Raw genomic sequence first — 19326 nt, forward strand, 5'->3', positions numbered from 1 at the left:
AGCACGGGAGAACATCACCCGTGTCACTGATGATTTATTTCTGAAGTTGAGGGATGGGTTCCTGGATGTGCATTTCATTTATTAGACTTCATAACTTTTATATGCCTATAAATGTGAGTGTATTTAGTATAAAATAATATATATTATTTATATAAAACATACATTCTTTTGTGTTAGGTATTTCGTAATTTTTAAAATGGAAAAAACTGCCACGTCTGGGGACCAGATGGGAAGCTGGTCCCTGTGATGAGTTTAGACTCAATTGTAGACATGACGCTCATTCGCTGGGATGGAGTGAGGACAACAATCAGGCGTTAGAAGGAACAGAATTTCCGAGCAGGGAGAGTATGGTCAGACCTGGATTTGTCAGCTTCTGCCTCCATTTCCTCTTCTCTGACATAGGACCTGTACTGTTGGCCTCATGGGGCTGCCCTGAGGATTGAGCCAGAGGGTGGGGACAAAGCCCTGGGCACATCACCATGACGGCCGCCATGAGCCAGGCTGCATGCTCAGCGCGTGCACACTTCTGAGGGGGCTACGGGGAGGAGGCGACGCAGAGATGGCAATGTTGTTCCTGTAACAACAGAACAAACCATAGAAGAGGTTTGAAAAAACATCAGTCTTGTTTAGGCTTATCCAAAAAATTCTTGTTTGAGTTGGTATCAAGGGTTGACAACTGTCACTTTAAATCAGTTCATATCTGTTTTTTCTTTCTTTCCTTCTTTCTTTCTTTCTTTCCTTTTTCTTTCTTTCTTTCTTTCTTTCTTTCTTTTTTTTTTTTTTTTTTTTTTTTTTGTAATTTCAGCACTGGGAAATTTGGAGCTTGTTTTATACCAGGACTTTGTAAGCAGAGTGATCTGACCTTGTACGCATCACGGCCTGGGCTCCGACTGTGGAAGGCAGACATCCATGGGACTGTTCAAGCCACATTTATCTTAAAAGATGTCTTTGCTGGAGGAGTCAAGCCTTTTGAACTGTACCCACGTCTGGAATCCTCCAACAGGGGAAGTTGCAGCTTACCTGAGAAACACCTGGGGCTAGTTTCATGTTTCTTTCAAGAAGGCTGGGTGTTGAGTTGGAATGAATATAGTATTTACCTTCTAGACACCATCAACCAGGTAAGTGACGTGATCGCACCACATCTTGGGTGTCTTTACAATGTTGGTCCACAGACCATCTCTCAGAATGATAGAAGGAACAGCATTGATTCTAATGCTTTACTTTTTCCTTTGGGCCAGTCAAGGAAATCAGGTCAGGGTCTGATTCTTTTATAGATTTGGTTTTAGTAGAACCTTCTAGCAGGAGTTCTTAGAACCTCTAAGCAGGAGTCTCGTCTGCCTGGCGTGGCTTCCTCACTTGGAACTTGAGGGCAGGGTGAGCTGGGCTGGGGCTATCAAGCTGCCTTTTAGCCCTGAGTTAGTTTCTCTTCTTAAGGAACACTTTGAAAGGCATTTTTGTATTCTTCTCCACTTACAGACAACTTAATTTTTCTTCTTTCTCTGAATACTCTTTGAACTTGATGCACGCTTCGTAGTGAGTGGGGTTGAGAGGTTTGGTGACTATGTATCAGTTCCTTTCTTCTGAATCCTTACCCCCAGTGCTTTCTGCGACAGGTGTAATTAACTTCACGAGACAAAAGGGCTGCCCATGTGCAGACATTGTGGCTGCCATCAGAGTCTGCGTGGCAACATGATGGGCTGCTTTCAAACTAATGGCATGTTTCTAGATGTTCATCAGGATTATTTAAGAATTAACAAAGAATTTAGACCCTTTTTCTATAGTGAACTGCCTCTTGTTTTTACTGTTAGCAGAAAAGAGAATGTTTTAAAATCATTCAGACTCGGATGTCCTGTTTTCAGGTGGTATTAGGCACCCCTCCCTCTCTCCATTCATTCATTCAGAGCCATGAATTGCAGTGTCTACTGGTCTCTCCCACGGGAGTGCACACAGTAGGAGTCTAGACTGGTCAGTACATCACTCCAGCCCAAGAGCGGCATTCCCTATGGGCGTTTGTACAAAGTGCTGTGAGCTGTGACGAGTCCTGGGCATGTCACTGAGGCTGAGCGCCCCAGGGACCATTTCCTGAGGAGGTGATGTCTGAATCGAGTTGGAACTCTCCCAGTGAACAAGAGTCAGGAAAGGAGTTCGAGCAGAGCCATGGCGTCATGGAGGAACAAGGCTGGGGTCTGGACTGGCCCGCTCCCCACCCCCCCAGCTCAGGGCACCTGAAGCACAGACCGGGGCAGCTGTGTGAGGCTGACAGGCAGGTCCTGCTGAGGGGCATGAGCTCCATGTGCTGGGGGGAGGGGAGCCAGGCAGGACACGGCTCCCAGTGCCCAGAGGTGGGGTGAGCTGCTCGCTCAGTCTCATGCATTCCCTGGCAAGGTTTATGACTCCAGGTCACGTACTGTCAGATACTCCCTACCTTTGCGTTTGTTTACTCTTAAGAAGTTTGAGAAAGTGGGCGTAACAAAGCACAGGTGTCATTTGGCTCATTTGGGTTCCTGCACATTTGTATGCTTTCATCTATTACTATTGCCTGCTTGTGTGATTTTCTTTTCTTTCTTTTTTTTTTGGCGGGGGGACAGGCCACAATTGCTGGTTTGGAAGGATCAGGTGATATCGTGTCTGTTTCCTGCACAGAAAATGAAATATTTTTCTTAAAGGGAGATAGGAACATTATAAGAATTTCAAGCAGACCTGAAGGACTAGCATCAATAGGTTTGTATTTGTTATAAAATGTACTGTGTATGTGTAATTGTAGTTTATAATTTATAAACCTTACCATTACTTTGTTAGTTAAATGACTGTAGCTTTATCTAAACAAGGAAGTATTTGGAGGGTTTCCTGCGATTTTTTTTTTTTTTAAGATTTTTTTGTTTGTTTTGTTTTAGAGAGAGTGTGTGTGTGCGAGTAGTGGGAGGGGCAGAGGGAGTGGGAGAGAATCTCAAGCAGACTCCGTGCTGAGTGCAGAGCCTGACTTGGGGCTCTGTCTCACAACCTCGGGACCATGACCTGAGCTGAAACCAAGAGTCAGATGCTTAACCAGCTGAGCCACCCAGGCACCCCCCTGTGATTCTTAAAATATGGTTTACAATACTTTTCTTGAAGTTACCTACTTAAAGGCTCACATCAGACAACCTCACATTTGGTAAAGTGGTTCCATGGGTCTGGAAGCTGGGGAGGCTGGATGAATAGTGAGGAGAACTGAGCACCCACGTGATTGGTCACTGGTAATCTGAGACCGCATGTGGGATTACTACTTCAAAAGATAGAGATTTGCCAAGATTTTAGAACATTGAAATCTGTGATCTGGAACATATCTTTTATCCTCCACACAGTTCTTCCTTATAGCACTGATCATTCTCTGTGCTTTTGACTTTTCTTTGTAATTCATACAAGTCCAGATTCTAATGAGCAAAGAATCTTCATGTGTATTCTCGTGCACACATCCACAGTACTTTGTGTATTTGGGGCTCATCAGTGAACTTGTTCCTGATGGTGACAACAGCCATGTGGGGAGGAGGAGGAGAGGCTGTCCCCCTCCTCTCTGTCACTCACTTGGTTCTCACTGTGTTCCAGAGACTGCTAAGCACTTAACAGTCATGACCTCATAAAATCCTGAACATAACCCTGAATGGAAGGTACTGGTTCTATAGGTGAGGAGACTGGGGCTTTGGAAGTTGCAGTGAAGTACGAAAGGCACCACTGCTGTGGGGATGTGAGCGGCACACCAGGCACATCCGTGTGGCCCCAGAGCCCCTGCACACGTGTAGCCTCTGGAGTTCATGGAGCAGTTTCACAGGCGTCTTGGTTGATGCTCATGACAGGCCTGTGGAAACGTGAGGCGGGTGGTCCTGCCACTGCCTTTCCCCAGCCAGGCCACCTTCCTCCTGGGGCTGGGGGCGGCCTTGTCCCTTCCTTGCTCACCGCACTCCTGTCGCCGCCATGTCTGAGGTGGCGTGCAGGGTGCCCCCTGCCACTGCTGCCAGCTCTCTCTGGGCTCCTGCCGCCACCCGCTCACCCCAGCACCCCAGGCGGGTCTGAGTGCTAGGTGTGTGGCACTCCCCAGCGTGGCCACTTTTGTCAGGCTGCTGCCCTCTGCTCTCTCCCTGCTCATTATTTAAGATCCACTTCAGGTCTGTCTGTATCTCTGATGCTTTTCCTGAGTGCTTTAGTTAAGTCAGCCTCTCCCTGTCTTCACTTGAGTTCCCAGGGGCCTACTCCTCCTACCGCTGTTGTGACTGGGGAGCCATTTACTTACCATGTCCTTACCTCACAAAATAATAAACTTTTTGCTTGCAAGGATCTTGTGGCTCAGCTTTGTGGCCCAATGTAGCATATGACACAGAAGCCCTGAGTGAGTGAGTGTTTGTTAATCCGTGGTATCCCTGTTGTACAGATTAGAAAACTGAGGACTGGGGGGTAAGTGACAAGCCCCAGATCCACCAGCCCTGTCTTCCAGTTTCTGCTTCAGGCGACCTTTCTCCTGCTTCTCCTGCCTGGCTACATTGGTCAGAAATGTGGACTTTTTGCCATAGCCATGGGCTTGGGGTATCTTGTCCCTGGGGGCATCTTTGCTATTACTTCTGCTCTCACCAGCACTAGCTGGTGTCAGTCACTGCAGGAGAGGGAGTAGAGGTCCTGGACCCAAGTGGGTGGGCCAGTTGCAAACCCAAGGCCTTCTAGAGCTGGGAGCAAGTCGAGGAAGAGGAGTTCCAGGAGGCAGGCTCCTGGGACCCAAAGCATTACTATAGCCTTTTGTCTTTTTGTAATGTCAGAATACAAAGTGTAGTTAGTAGGAAAGTATCCCAAACGGTCTCTCATGAGCCAGATATTTAGGACTTGAAAAGAGGAAAATGTCGTAAGGGCTATCTTGGCCCCAATTTTACAGTCTCTTAAGAGATGGTGGGGTGGGGGTGGGGTAGGGAGTGAATTACTTCTTAAGTCAGAGGGTAAGTCAGGATAAGTATCATTCCAGATTATCATTTCTGTGGAAAGTGAAGAAGCTCTGAGTCTTGAGTTTCATGAGCTGGCACGTGCACGGAGGGGTCGGGGCCCATGCGGCTTACAGGAGGGAAGTAAGCTCTAGACCCCTGCTGTCTGTGCAGTGAGAGAGTTCTGTACCTGCACTGTCCACAGTGGCCCCTGAACACCTGGAATGTGGGAGTGCAACTGAATTTTAGCATTTGATTCTGACTTTAAAACAGCTACACGTGACAGTAGCTGCTGTATTGGACAGGACAGCTCTAGACAAGACCTGCCATCAGCTCGTGTGATCTTTGACAAGTCGCTTCCCTGGCCAGGCTTCGCTCCGAGCAGAGTCCTGCCTGTCCGTCCCCAGCTGTGCACACCGCAGCCCGTGGTCTGCCCCTGACCACCCTCACAAGAGGACAGGAATTCCCATCTGTCTGGTTGGTGGTCCCAGAATGGTGGCGGGCACATAGTAGACGCTCAGTATCACAAGGATGGCTGAGCGGATTGAAGTGGCCCATACTGTAGAGGGTACTAGGGCTGGAACCACTGTGGCCGTGGTGACCTTGTGGTGTTGTGTTGAGAAGGACGAGTCCACGAAAGTGAGAAACTTGCTGGCTCTTAGTCATGGGCACAGAGCAAGGTGACTTGACCCTCCATGGCCACATCCTCACGCTGCTCTCTGCCCACACTGGACGCTGACTTCAGTAACTCGCTTCTCTGTCCTGGGTTTGTTCTCTTGGAAAATTCCCTTTCTCTCCCTAGATTTTAAGAAATACAGGTACACATATATTTTTCAAGTGCCTTTTGAGTTCTTTTATATTTAAGGCATGGTCTAAGTAGGGGATATCACTAAGCCCTTTCCTTAGAAACAGGTCATTTGTTTTCTTTAGGAATTATTTGTGAATGGGTGTGAGAAATGCTGTATATATTTAGTGTCCCTTTCCTATTGAGCTATTTACAGAAAATAGCCATGATGAACCATTTTCCTAATTTTGGTGTGTGCACTTCCTGGAGCACAGAACCGTTTGTTGGAATGTTTTGGGTGGTTCTTGTAGTTTGGCCAGTCTCTCTGAGTTTAGCAGGCGGGTATTTAGGGTTAGCAAACCTGAAAGAGATGTCAACTTTCTTGGACAACCGGCGTTAACACCCAGCTCTTCTTACTCAGTGCGAGATGGTCTGGAGACGCCAGGATGCGTGGAGCAGGCCCCCGGGCAGCGTATGGAGAAGCCGTCAGGGGCGCCAGTTTCTGAGACGAGACTCCGGGGCTCTTCCGTGGCCAGCTCCGTGGCCAGCGAGCCAAGGAGCAGGAGCAGCTCGCTCAACTCCACCGACAGTGGCTCCGGGCTCCAGGCAGCTCCAGAGCTGGGGAGGGGCAGCCAGCCCGCCTCACAGAGATTCAGTGTGATTAGCTCAGAAGACTTTGACCAGGAGCTTGTCGTTAAGCCTCTGAAAGTGAAAAAGAAGAGGAAGAAGAAGACAGGTACCATCCGTAGCAGAGCACACACTGACTCCTTACTTAGGGGCGTTCTTACACACTTTTTGGGAGTGCTGCTTTCACTGAATGAGCCCTTACCCATTCAGTGAGAAGCAGAGAAGACCCTCAGAAAACACGTGTGTTCTTTCCTCAAAGGAGTTTTACCGTGAAATATTTTATATGTTAAAAAAGAATACCACGCACACCGAAAGCACCCTCGTGAGGTGTAAATAATGTAACATACACCTGTGTACTTACTACCCTGCTGGGTGGGTCTGGGTTTATACTTCTCAATATTGAAATAAAAATTTTGATGTATCCATGTATAGCATGTATTAGACCAGAGATGCTATGAGCCTGGATGGAAAGTCATGGAAATAGAAGATTTACACTGATCTAGACGGGTCGTTTTACGTTTAGTGTTGGACAGGTTACCAGACATGGGATTTAACGTAGAAATGGTTCAACGTTTTACTCCTTGGTTCCCGTTAGACCTCTTGAGCTACACATACTTACAGAGTTCTACGCATTTTAATAATATTAAACAACTGGTCTGCCATCCATCTGTTCCTTTGTTTTCCTGCATTAACATTTCTTTCTTTTTTTTTTTTTTAAGATTTATTTATTTGACAGCGAGACAGCCAGCGAGAGAGGGAACACAAGCAGGGGGAGTGGGAGAGGAAGAAGCAGGCTCATAGCGGAGGAGCCTGATGTGGGGCTCGATCCCAGAACGCTGGGATCACGCCCTGAGCCGAAGGCAGACGCTTAACCGCTGTGCCAGCCAGGCGCCCCTACATTAACATTTCTTGAGCGAGGCCTAGAGCCAATCAGTGTGTCTAATGTTTGCGTCCATTTAAAACATCTCTGCATGGGGATAATTCGTACTTGAAAGATTTATTCTTCACCACTTAAATATCCTTCATTTAAAGTGTATTTTTTTTCTTGAGCCAAAATTGTGTTTTTTAGTCTCTTACTATTTATGTGGAGTCATACCCCATTTTAAACATTCTTATTTTAAATTAGAAGGTGGAAGCAGGAACACCTGCCACAGTTCCCTTGAATCGACGCCCTGCTATGAGTTTCCGGGTGACAGTCCCCAGTCCTTGAACACAGACCTGCTGTCCATGACCTCAAGTTTGGGCAGCTTCGTGGATCGGTCAAGCACAGAGTCTCCTGACCAGGAGAGTAACCTTAGTGGTGAGGTGAATGGTGTCCTGCAGGAAAATATTGACCCCGAAGCATTCAGTGTCCTGGAGGTGCCTGAGCCTGCCCCTGACGTCCTGAATGAAGGGAATGGCGACAGACCTGGAGTCCCACGGTGTAACCGTGCAGACAATACCGGGCCACACAGTGGGGTGTGGACTGCACTCCTGGAGCTGCGAGAAGCTGTGGAAGGTAGTGATGTTACAGAACTCAGAGAGGAGCCTTGTCCCGTAGACGATGGACTGAATAGCAGACAGTCACCCTGTCAAGAACAGGACAGCTCTGCTGAGGCCCAGGAAGTGGGGGACAGGGAGCCTGATGACCTCCAAAGCACCTTTTCTGAAGTCCCCTTCCCGGACTCACCCCCGGTGCCTCCCAGCCTCAGCTGGGCCCCCCATGCCGAGCAGCGGCTGCCGGGGACTGGAGCTGATGAAGGCAGTGTCGAGGAGCCCAGCAAAGAGCAGGGCTTCCTCACACACATGGGGGGCCCCGGCCACCCGGGCTCGCATCCCTGGCACACTGTCACTGACAGGGACACAGGCCTGAAGGAAATTGTTGCCTCGGAATGTGACTCGGGAGGTGTGAGAGGACGGCTGACGCCCCTGGTCTCTGCCTTGGCAGCTCACACCCGTGAGCCTCGGCTCGAGCAGCCTTCACGGGACCAGGTGTTGACGTCCAGTGATGAGGAGGACATCTATGCCCACGGGTTGCCTTCCTCTTCCTCGGAGACGAGTGTGACAGAGCTCGGTGGTAGTCGCTCCCTGCAGGACCTGAGCCAGCTTGGCACAGATGATACCGGGCTGCTAAAGTCAGATCAGGTATGTAGGTTTGGGGTGGCCAGTTTCCTAAGGGTCCACCCAACCCCTGTAGTTAAGGATGGTTATTTTTGGTCATTTTACATAAAAAAGAGTTTTTTTCAAAGTGCTTGCTTTTCTTAGCAAGTAATTATTATTCAGTGTATTGGGTTTCAGAAGTAACCAGGTGTTACAACTTGTCCTACTAAGTCGTTGTGAGGTGTGGATTATGAGTGTGAACTTATGTGTACTTTCCCCAAATGTACCAGTAGATTCTCCCTGTGCTGATGACACGTATTGTTTGGGCAACTCTTGCCACGTGCTGGGCACCATGCTAAGCACTCTGTAAGTTCAGCTCGTTTGCTTCTCTAAGAAGTAAACAAACCACGAAGGAGGTGCTGTTGCGGTCCCCGTTTTACAGTGGAGGAAATGGGACTTAGTTAAATGGCTTGCACAGGTCACGCAGCAAGTGAAGGGCAAGGCTGGCCCCGGGACCCCTCTCGGCTCTGTGCTGTCCTGCCTTGGCAGTGAAATGAACTGCTTACTTGTTTTGACACAAATGCCAAAAGGTTAGACCGTCCACTCAGTCTTGCCTGTGCCCATCCTTTCTTGAGTGCCTTTGGCTGCCAGGTTCTGTGTTCAGTGTTGGCTACTGTGGGGCATGGATAGCCAGTCTGCATCTCAGAATCTCAAGGAAGAGCCAGACATGCCTGCCGATCATCTCGGTTGAGCAAGACTCTCTGCCGATGGCGGCAAGCAAAGTGCAGGGCTGTGGGAAGTCTGAGAGGGCGCCCACCCAGGATGCACCGGGCAGGCAGACCATGTTTCGTGGGGGCTGTCAGGATTCTAGGCCAGAACTTTAGAAGAGCCCTCCCCCAGGTGAGAGGGAACCTGGCGCATAGAGGACTTCTCCCTCCCTTCATGGTTCCCCCCTCCTCCCTTTCCAGTAGCTAGAAAGCCAAGAGATTTTGTGACATTTGGCGGGGCAGGGGGAGAGGGTGGCACTCATCATGGGGAGCAGGGCTGAATTGAGAGGGGCGGGTGCCATTCTCTGTGAAGCAGCGAACTTCCACATTTGGGCGATTGTGCAAGCACATTGATTTCTTCTGCAGTTTCAGAAAACTGTTTAACTGCAAAGACTTCATTTAGCTTTGATTTTTTAAAAAAGAATCGTAGCAACAAAACATCAGCCTATAAAATTCAGCCAGACTGAGTGTCTTGGCCAGAGTTCCATCAGCCACATGATGTGTCCTGTGTCCAGTGATTGGGACCATGCTTAAAACCCGAGGGTGAGGACACAGAGGTGGTGGTAGTGCTGCTCTTCCTCGTGCACCTGCAAGGGTCCGATGCGCAAAACATCGATCTGCACGCACGTTGTGTGAAGTGCGGTACACCTGTGTGTAAAGCTCGGTCCTTTTAATGTAAGCACTGCGTTAGGAAAGGTGTTCTGACATGACAGAGCGTTACCCGGGTATGCTCTGGGGTCCTAATGGGGGACAGGAGCTTCCACTTCAGAACGCTTCTCTCGGAGTATGGTCCAAAGATAGCAGGTCCGTGCATGGCTTCTCAGAGATCCTCAGCTCTGCGACTTGAATGATACCCTGCACGCTTTCCTTGTTGACGACAGTGTGACTGTGTGCTCTGCTGAACAACTCACCAGGCCCTGTCCTTGTTAGTTTGCAGAAAGCTGGATGGGATACTCTGGCCCTGGCTACGGCATACTCAGCTTGGCGGTCTCCGAGAAGTACATTTGGTGCCTGGACTACAAAGGCGGCCTGTTCTGCAGCGCACTGCCAGGCGCTGGGCTCCGCTGGCAGAAGTTTGAGGATGCCGTCCAGCAGGTGGCGGTCTCACCCTCAGGTTGGCCTCCCCCGGCTCCCTGCTCCTGCCGGTGTCGCTGGCCCGACACAAGGCAGGCCCTGCCACAGCGCCATCCCTGCAGCGCACTGGCCGGTTACCTGCACATTTGGGGGGTTTTCTCCAAAGAACAGGACTTGCTTCATTTGACATCAATGAATAAACATCCAATAAATGGATGTTTAGTTTGAATCTGTGGGGTTTTTTTTAATTGCAATGGTAACACATGGACATGTTTTTATAAGCTATGCAAACTATTTGCTTGAATTTTGAGGGATTTTTTTTAAAAAAGATTAACATATTAACCCCTTATAAATATGTGTTCCTCTTTCTTTTATGGGGGGAGGGGCAGAGGGAGGAGAGAGAGGATCTTATGCAGGCTCTACACCCAGCACAGAGCCCAACACGGGGCTCAATCTCATGACCCTGAGATCATGACCTGAGCCGAAATCAAAAGTTGGACGCTTAACTGACTGAGGCCCCCCAGGCGCCTCTGTGTTCCTGTTTCTTAGCATTGCTTTAAAGCAACTGAACGAATGAAGATGGACCCATGGATATGTTGGATATGTTCAGATTATTTGGGTTCCTTTCTAGAAATTATTCTTTAATGAGTGATGTGTATGCTTTGGCTGAATCATCTACTCCCTGAGTGTAAAAGAAAAATGCATTCATTCTTGCAAGCCATGGTCAGGCTAGCCATTTTTAGTGAACTGGAGCAGACCTTTCCTGAATGAGGTTCTACTAGGCTTTCAGCCTATACCTTCCTTCCCTGTCCAGAATCATTTGCTCATCTGTTTTGTCATAATGTTGGCCACTTCACCTATTGGGGGGTGGGTAGATAGAGTAGATGTATTTATGTGTGTTTGCCTCATAGTCACTTCTTATTGTTAGGACACTGGAGTAGAAGTCAGACAGAACGTACTCTGTGACCTTAGACTCGTCCCCTGTAATTTTACTGTGTGTCAAATGGATTTCCTTGAACTCTTCCTGGTCTTTGTCACTATTTAAAATACAAGTTTGTTCAAGGTTGTTTCATCTCTTTGCTTGTTTGAAAAATGTTTTTCCTTAGCGAGTGGCTGAGATCACAGTGTACTTCAATTGCTGGTGCTATAAAATTGTGCGTTTTAATTCTTTCTCTTGTCATTTACTACCGTTCATCTCCCCAGCCATTTAGAAACTTTGGTTCTGTCTTGATTCTATTGATTACTTTGTGTTGGCAAAACATTCCGGCCCTTGTTGATGTGGTAAGAATTCTGTCCCCACCAGATCAGTGTACTTGACTGAGTTGTCCTGCAGTGCCCTTGTCTTTGGGGGGCACCAGAGCCCCAGAGTGTTCAGGGTGTGCTTCGGGCTGAGCCGTCCATCTCGCTTTTCTCCTCTTACCTCAGCTCTTCCCGTCAGACCCTCTAGTCCAGCCTGGCTGTGCTCTTGGTAGTCCTCTGGTGGTTTCTTACACATGGCTGCCTGGCCTGTGTCACACCCTCCATCTGTGTCTTCCTCCTTCCCTCCCCTTCTTTCTCTCTGTTTATCAGAGTCCCTTTCTGAGTAAAAAAAGACAGCCCAGCTTAAACGCCTCCTTTCCGTGCATCTTATCCCTCAGTTGGTCTGGAAGTGACCCCTCTGAATCCCTCTAGGACTTTGCAACCTCTGGTGGGACACGAGTTTTGCCTCCTGACGTAACCGCATCAGCACTGCTCCTGTCCGTGTCAGGAGTGTCTGTGGCCTGTCCGGCTCAGTGTGTCCCTGGTCTGTTCTCACCTCCAGTTTCCCTAGCAGCCCTGTAAGGTACAGAGGAGGAAGTGAGGCATGGAGACAGGAGGTGACTTGACACCCACAGCTGGTGGGTGGTGACCAAGGACCCAAACCCAAGAGCCGTGGGCTCTTTCCCCAGTTGGGGTAGAAGCAAAAGGGGAGAGAGGTTTTAGAAATCTGTCTCCCTCACAGCGATTAGAATGAAGTTTTTGTGTAAGTAATTGTCCATATTTACTGGATGGTGAATAAAATTTTTATTTCTCCAGGAGCCCTTCTCTGGAAGATTGAACAGAAATCTAACCGAGCTTTTGCTTGTGGAAAAGTGACCATCAAGGGGAAGCGGCACTGGTACGAAGCCCTGCCCCAGGCAGTGTTTGTGGCCCTGAGTGATGACACAGCCTGGATCATCAGGACAAATGGAGATCTGTACCTGCAGACAGGTAACTGCACCCTACTGCCCCTCGCTTTGCTAGTGACACGCTTAGCGCTGTCACAATGTATAAGGGGTAAAAATCAATTTAAATTAAAATACTTCTGGAAAGAGAGTATTTGCCATTGGAATATATTAGCAGTTTCCTTCTACTGACTCACATTCAACCCTGGACAAATTTAGGGCAAGATTTAATAGGGTTATTCAGTGAGACACAGAAACAGATTCTTGTTCTCCTTACGGCTAACCGTTGCCCATCGCTTGTGCTGCAATGTCAGATCTTAAGGGGAAGGAATAACAGAGAAGTGACATTAGAATCAGTTTTTCCTTTAGGTTATGGCTGGATTTTTTTCAGCCAGGTCAGAGCCCTGCTTTTGTATACTTATTTACATGTGGGTCAGGAAGAAACAACCAGAAATCATTTGATCTGAGTAGCAGTTCAATTTGTCATAATAAACTGCCCTGAGGGGAACCTTCAACTGCTGCAGGAGACTCGGTGGGACTTGTGTATTAAAAATAAACTGTAATGAGAGTGGGTGTTTATGTATTGTCAGCAAAATGGGGTATTAGTTTCCAAAGGCAATGTGATTTATCAGCATCTGGAAAGGATATGGGGCAGGAGCTCTTTTTAGGTTGTCAAGAGGCCATATTGGATTTACGTAAAGATCAATCTTTTAACCATTTAATGTTGCTGATCTGGGGAGATTGTTTTAATCTCTGTTATGAGCTGTCAGCCAGGGATGGTTCTCTGAGATGGAAAGTCTTTGCACATCTGGCTCTTCCTCACATGTGGGGGGGCCAGCATCTCCTAGAAGCCGTTGCTTGAGCCCTGGTGGTCAGCCTCGCCAGCTCCTGGGCCATGTGCCAGCCCTGGTTTCTCCCTTCAAGTGGGAATAGCTCTGGAAAGGCAGACGCATATCCATTTTCCAGGGGCATTTGTGTTTTGTTCCTGGTGAGGAAACGGAGCGCTTCTGGCCTGGGGTTAAGGAACGGGTGCCCCGTTAACCGGCAGTACCAGACCTACCGTGTTGGTCTCCAGGGCGGACCTGACGATGTGTAGTGTAAAAAGCCCCGCGGGTGACTCCCCCGGTTGTGGAAGAGGAATACAACCAAGGATGTGGTACCATCGGGCTTCTGTAAGCAGTCGGGGAACACATTTGAGCACGGAGAACTAATTGCAGGCTGATGCCACAGAGTATGGGGTTTGAGTTAACAGCTGTTCTGCCAGCTTCCCCAGGAGTGCCTTCAAGCTGCAGACAGGCTGCAAGGAGGTGGGGGAAAGAGCCCTGGACAGGGCATCAGGGACTCTGAGCTCTGGCCTTCCATTGCCTTGCTGTGTGATGGACCTCGCCTTTCATCTAGGGAACCACCCCTCCAACCAGGTAGGAGCAGGAGAGGGCAGCTGCTCTGTCGGAGCTGCTGCGCGAGGATGGCTGGAGGCCTCAGAGCCCTGGTGTTCGCAGCTGCGGCAGCTCGGCTTACCCCGAGGCTCTGAGGGGCACAGCCGTAAAGCATATGCTGCTCTTGGCCTGGGCCTTCTTGGCTCAAGGTCTGGCTGCTCTCCTGCCCTGGGCTTTCTTTTTCTTCCAGAACATCTTAAGCTACTTTGGGACACCAGTGGATTCTGAATTGTTATTCCTTCAGTTTTCAAAGAGCATTTGAGAGCACTTCAGACATATGCCCAACTTAACCATTTTAAGCACAACAATTTTTGTTGACTAGACCTTAAAAAGACAAAGTACTTATTATAAAAGAATATGGCAAAATAACCCCCCAAAAAAGAAAAATAAGCAAACAACAGAATACAAATGAGGTGTGAAGTCCTGATTGTGTGTCTTTGGGGCTTCCTGTCTGTCTCCCTGGCAGGTCTCAGTGTGGATCGCCCCTGTGCCAGAGCCGTAAAAGTCGACTGTCCATACCCACTGTCCCAGGTCACAGCCCGAAACAGCGTGGTGTGGGCACTGACAGAGCAGAGAGCCCTCCTGTACCGGGAGGGTGTGAGCAGCTTCTGCCCTGAAGGGGAGCAGTGGAAATGTGACATCGTCAGGTATCAGCAGGAGGAGCAGAAACGTCTTCATCATCTTGCTTGTCCCACCCTTGGTTCTTTGTCAGCTTGACTCCCCTTAATGCACCCATGGGAGCCTTTCCTGGGCAGAGCTGCTACTCTGAAGCTCTCCATGGTAATAGTGTTCTCTGGAATTGTCAGAGCCAATGGCAGCTGCCCTACCATGGAGACGCCCTGTGCCTGCCTCTGTCTGGCAGAATGGGCACTGGGTCAGAGCTTAGCTTTTTGAGATGCTGCTGCCCTCTTGTGTGACGTCAAGCATCACATGGTCACGGGTCTCTCATGACAGTTTCTATTCAGCACTGCCCAGGGCTGTCGGGTGGTTTCTGTGTAGAATCTGAAGGGTTTAGGGCCAAATATTTTTCTTTATTATCCTTGTCAATGGTAATTGATCTCTGAATGGTAATTTATCTGGTTACTTATACCACTCAAAATTTTAATTATAGAATTTACCATCCAATCATTTTGCTAATTAGAAAAATTAGACTACAATCTTCTTGGTTTGAACCTAGCAACCTGGTCGATGTGAGCGAGTAGCTACTGTGAGCCACAGCAGGGCTGGGCTGGGTGTGCAAAGGTGGCTGCCCCCAGCCCTGCCCTCCCCCAGAGCGGGTAGCTGCCTGTGCCAGTTAGCATAGCTGGTCCGAACCCGGAGAGCGTGGCCCAGCTGAGCCCCGAAGCCGGCGAGGGCTGTACCAGAGGGGCGGGAGGGGGAAGGGCACTGCCCACGGAGAGGCAGTGTCTGCCCAGCTGCTGCTGCCCCACACAGCCCGGCACATGGGGGGCACCTCCACTGGCTCAGTTGTGCAGGAGGGAGCAGGGAAGCAGAGGCGCCTGATGTGCCCACGCACTTTCCTCGTAGGCTCTTTTCTCCCCGGGGGCTTTCCCCACCAGGCCGGGTTTTCAGTATGTCTTTCAGAGGCTGCCACACATGTAAGCAACATACACTGCACAGTAATGTAACTCGAAACTCGAGCTTCCTTCCTTGGAACTTGTGGGTGGGCTCTCAACCCTCCCGGGAGACACTTGAGGCCGGTGTTCCTAGTCAGGCCGGGCGCTTTGAGTGTGGGCGCTGACTCCCGTGTTCTCTTCCCTGTTTCCAGTGAAAGGCAAGCTTTGGAACCCGTCTGTATAACTCTTGGGGACCAGCAGACTCTGTGGGCCCTGGACATCCGAGGGAACCTGTGGTTCAGAACTGGTGTCGTTTCCAAGAAGCCCCAGGGAGATGACGACCATTGGTGGCAAGTAGGTGCTCCGCTCCAGGGCCACTGGCCAGGGCGTCTCCCTGAGTGGGGAGCTCTGCTCCCCCTTTTATAGTCCTTCTCTTCTCCTTAAAGAGACTGGGGAGGTTGAATTAAATTAAGAGCATTCACCTTTACTCTTCGACGAGTTAGACTTTTCGCTGTATTTGAGCACATTAGAAATATCCAGGGCTTTTCATTGTAGGAAGTAACTTGTAAAACTCTCTTTGCTTAAATGTATGGGCTGTTTATTATTTCTTTTTTTTGTGTTGGTGTTATTTAGAAATTTATCCTTATGTGCTAAATAAGCCCGGTGATACCCTTTTGAAGACCTAGGTAATAATGATGTTTAATTCTGAACACATGGGCTGAGAAGAGCTAGACAACAGGTTTGGAGACCCAGCCTACAATTAAAATTCATCTCTCCCCGCTTGTTCCAAAGGCCTCTTAACAAGTGGCGTTTCAACAAAGAAAGGAGAATGTTCCCACACGCTCCCAGAAAAGGAAACACTCTGTGTAATAGGAGGGTGTATGCAAGCTCACTTTTCGTGACTTGGTCCCAGCCGGGGTGGCCTAGAATGTGTTTTCAAGGAGTTGTTCCTTCCCCTCTTTGGTACCGTTTGGTGTAGCCGTTGCTCCCCCAGCCTCCTGCGGCGGCCGGCGAGGTGGTTCTGACCCTCAGCGGCTGGAAACTAGGCAGCGTCTCTTCAGTGTTTGTCTCCACTGGCTCAGGTCGTGTCGTTGCCTCAGACCTGCTGCACTGAGGGCAGGTTGTTCATTAGCTGCCCTTGGGTCTGTCGGATGAGAATGTGGAAAAAGAAGTTGTGTTTGCTCTTTGATGAGTAAGTATATGTGTACATAGGTCTCTGATATGTCTGATACTATGGCAAGTTGTACAAGTGATTTTAAAATACCTTCTCCGTGCTGGTAAGTATATTACATGGTTTTACACACATGAACACACACACTCTTACATGTATATATGTACCACATTCCATTTTTAAGTAGCCTAAAGAAAATTAGATACCGTTTTATCATCATATTCAGAACATTAGAGAAATTTAATTTGACAGAATCATCTTTGAGGTAGTTGGAAGCAGAGTTAAATACTGTAAGACTGATTTCTCTGTAGCACCAGAGCCAGCTTTATGTTTGGCTGCTAAACCTTTATTTTTTTTTAATTTGCCTCCTGCTTATCTCCAAGTGTTGGGTGCTAAGACAGTCTGTCACAGACCTTCTGCGTGGCCTTGGCATGTGCACTCTCCCGAGGAGGCCCAGAGCTCCCGGGCCGGCGTTCTGTGGGCTGTGACGAGATAGTGGGAAAGGGGGCCACGGGGTCCAGACGTGATAAAGCAGTTCAACTTCAGTTAGGACAGTGGCTTACAGTTAGTGTGAGTCCTTTCACGGATGAAAAAGGGCAAATTTGTACACTTAAGCACTGATTTTTACAATAATTTCCTTTTTGTTTGTTTTGTTTATTAGAATTAAATTCTTTGTAATAAATGATATCCCTTTCACGCAGCATTTCAATGTGCGTGACCTGGGAATGCGGCCTGCACAGGGCTGTCCTAGGAGTCGGAGAGCAACATTCTCTGTAATTGAACCCAACAGGGCAGAAATATATGTAAAAGTCACATGGAGTCAGACTTTGACCATCTTAAAAAGAACTTTCTAATAACCGGAGCTGCCCAACAAGAGAGAGGTTCTCCTCAGAGTTGCCCTGAAGAAATGTCTTTCAGGAATGTTAGAGAAGCGGTTTGCACACCTGAGCCACGCTGTGCCCTTGGTATCCAGGATGGTCCCGATTTGTGCTGTTGAACTGGCATAATTATCGACAGTCCTGGTTTAGATCATAAAGTACTTCTATCACCTTACTTATAATATCTTTTTTATCCCGTATTATGATTCTAAGGATTGCACACTGTTATCTGTTGGAAATACCTAAATTTAAAAGCAAAATGACCCTTTCTCACTGATTAGAATAAAAGGCTTCACGAGTTTGAGGGGGGGATCATAGGTAATCACAAAAATAATACCTACCTTTAGGACTGACCCGTATTATATAAAAATGTATAAAAAGAAAGGTGAACATTTTCTTCCATCCCTCTAAATCCAGCCCTCAGAAGTAATTACAGTTAGTGGTTTGGTAGTGTCCTGCCAGACTTTTCTGGTCCTTAACAAATGCACGTGTGCTGCGTATTTGCGGTTATGGGCCAGACCTCTGCTCTCAGTCCGCACGCATACAGAAGGAGCTCATAGCTGCACTGAGAGAAGGGTGTCTTTCCGTCTTGCCCTCCAGGTGAGCATCACCGACTATGTGGTGTTCGATCAGTGCAGCTTATTCCAGACCATAATTCATGCCACACATTCAGTGGCCACAGCAGCCCAAGCACCCGTGGAAAAGGTGGCCGATAAACTGCGCATGGCGTTTTGGTCTCAGCAGCTTCAGTGCCAGCCGAGCCTTCTCGGGGTCAACAACAGTGGCGTCTGGATCTCCTCAGGCAAGAATGAATTCCATGTCGCTAAAGGAAATCTCATCGGTGGGTGAATTACTTTTCTTTTCACATTGACTCGATTGGCAGCTTCGCTTCGAAGCTAGCACTGAAAGAAAAGCTTTAAGATCTCAACTGCGGAAGATAATTTGTGCCAGTGTGTGAAGTGTTTGTCATGGAGGCGTTCTTTATGCTTTGTATCGGTTTCCTTTTTTTAATCTGTCATTCCTACAACTTGGTTACCAGCGTTTGGCTGGTGTGTGATCAGTTTCTACTGGGAATCTGTGATGATATGGGAAGGGCAGATGGAGCTCATTTTTATGTTCATAATTTCACATTTAAATGAAAAGATCCGCCCAAACGTAAAAAGTTTAGTAAGAGGGATAGTCCATTTCCTGGAGGAAAAGTTCCTGCTCTGTGGAGAACGCAAGGCTCTGGCGAGATCTGTGACTGGTGGTATAAATCCACTTGTGCCCATGAGGGCTTCGTTTCTGTGAGTGAAGCCCTGCTTTGTGAATTTTCTCCAGCTCGCCTCCCTCTGCATGACCACCCCCCCCCAACCCTGGGCAAGACTGTGGCTCTGCTTGTCAGCCTAGAGGGAGAAACAAGGGACTTGGCCTCATAGCACTGGCTGGTACAGATCTCCTAATTTAAGGGCACTTCAGAATTGGGTGTGGAGGTTTTGAAGACCACTTAGAGTCTAGAACTAATGCTCTGGAGCGTGTGTGTGTTCTCTTCTTTCTTTAACACACTTCCTGTTGGTTCCTTCTAGGCACTTACTGGAATAATGTTGTTCCCCGTGGGACAGCTTCTGCAACAAAGTGGGCCTTTGTGCTGGCTTCCACTGCTCCCACAAAGGAAGGTTGGTTGAGAAATATAGCGCATGGGTTGGCAGTTGAAAAGTGAAAACCATGGTCTGACCATGACCTAGTTGGGATGGGGTGTGGCTATGTGGACCTCAGAAACAGGGCCTCAGAGATAATGCAGTGGCTTCTCAGGCAAGCAGCCCTTGTTGGCTGAGCCAAGGCCCCGAAGCTGGAT

At 48.5% G+C, this 19326-nt stretch overlaps 1 protein-coding gene across 1 annotated transcript in view; it reads left to right on the top strand.

Annotated features, from left to right (window-relative positions):
* Positions 1–19326, top strand: part of TECPR2 (tectonin beta-propeller repeat containing 2) — a 98635-nt gene that overhangs the window by 36902 nt on the left and 42407 nt on the right. The window contains exons 6-15 of the mRNA XM_045777181.2: positions 806–1118; positions 2589–2721; positions 6143–6457; positions 7475–8472; positions 10125–10308; positions 12324–12497; positions 14354–14534; positions 15656–15797; positions 18093–18333; positions 19058–19147. Of these exons, the coding sequence (XP_045633137.2) occupies positions 806–1118; positions 2589–2721; positions 6143–6457; positions 7475–8472; positions 10125–10308; positions 12324–12497; positions 14354–14534; positions 15656–15797; positions 18093–18333; positions 19058–19147 (2771 nt within the window). The remainder of the gene's footprint in view (positions 1–805; positions 1119–2588; positions 2722–6142; positions 6458–7474; positions 8473–10124; positions 10309–12323; positions 12498–14353; positions 14535–15655; positions 15798–18092; positions 18334–19057; positions 19148–19326) is intronic.

Source organism: Ursus americanus, chromosome 26, assembly GCF_024610735.1.
Source record: "Ursus americanus isolate L20-20 chromosome 26, mUrsAme1.1.p, whole genome shotgun sequence".
Taxonomy (NCBI): domain Eukaryota; kingdom Metazoa; phylum Chordata; class Mammalia; order Carnivora; family Ursidae; genus Ursus; species Ursus americanus.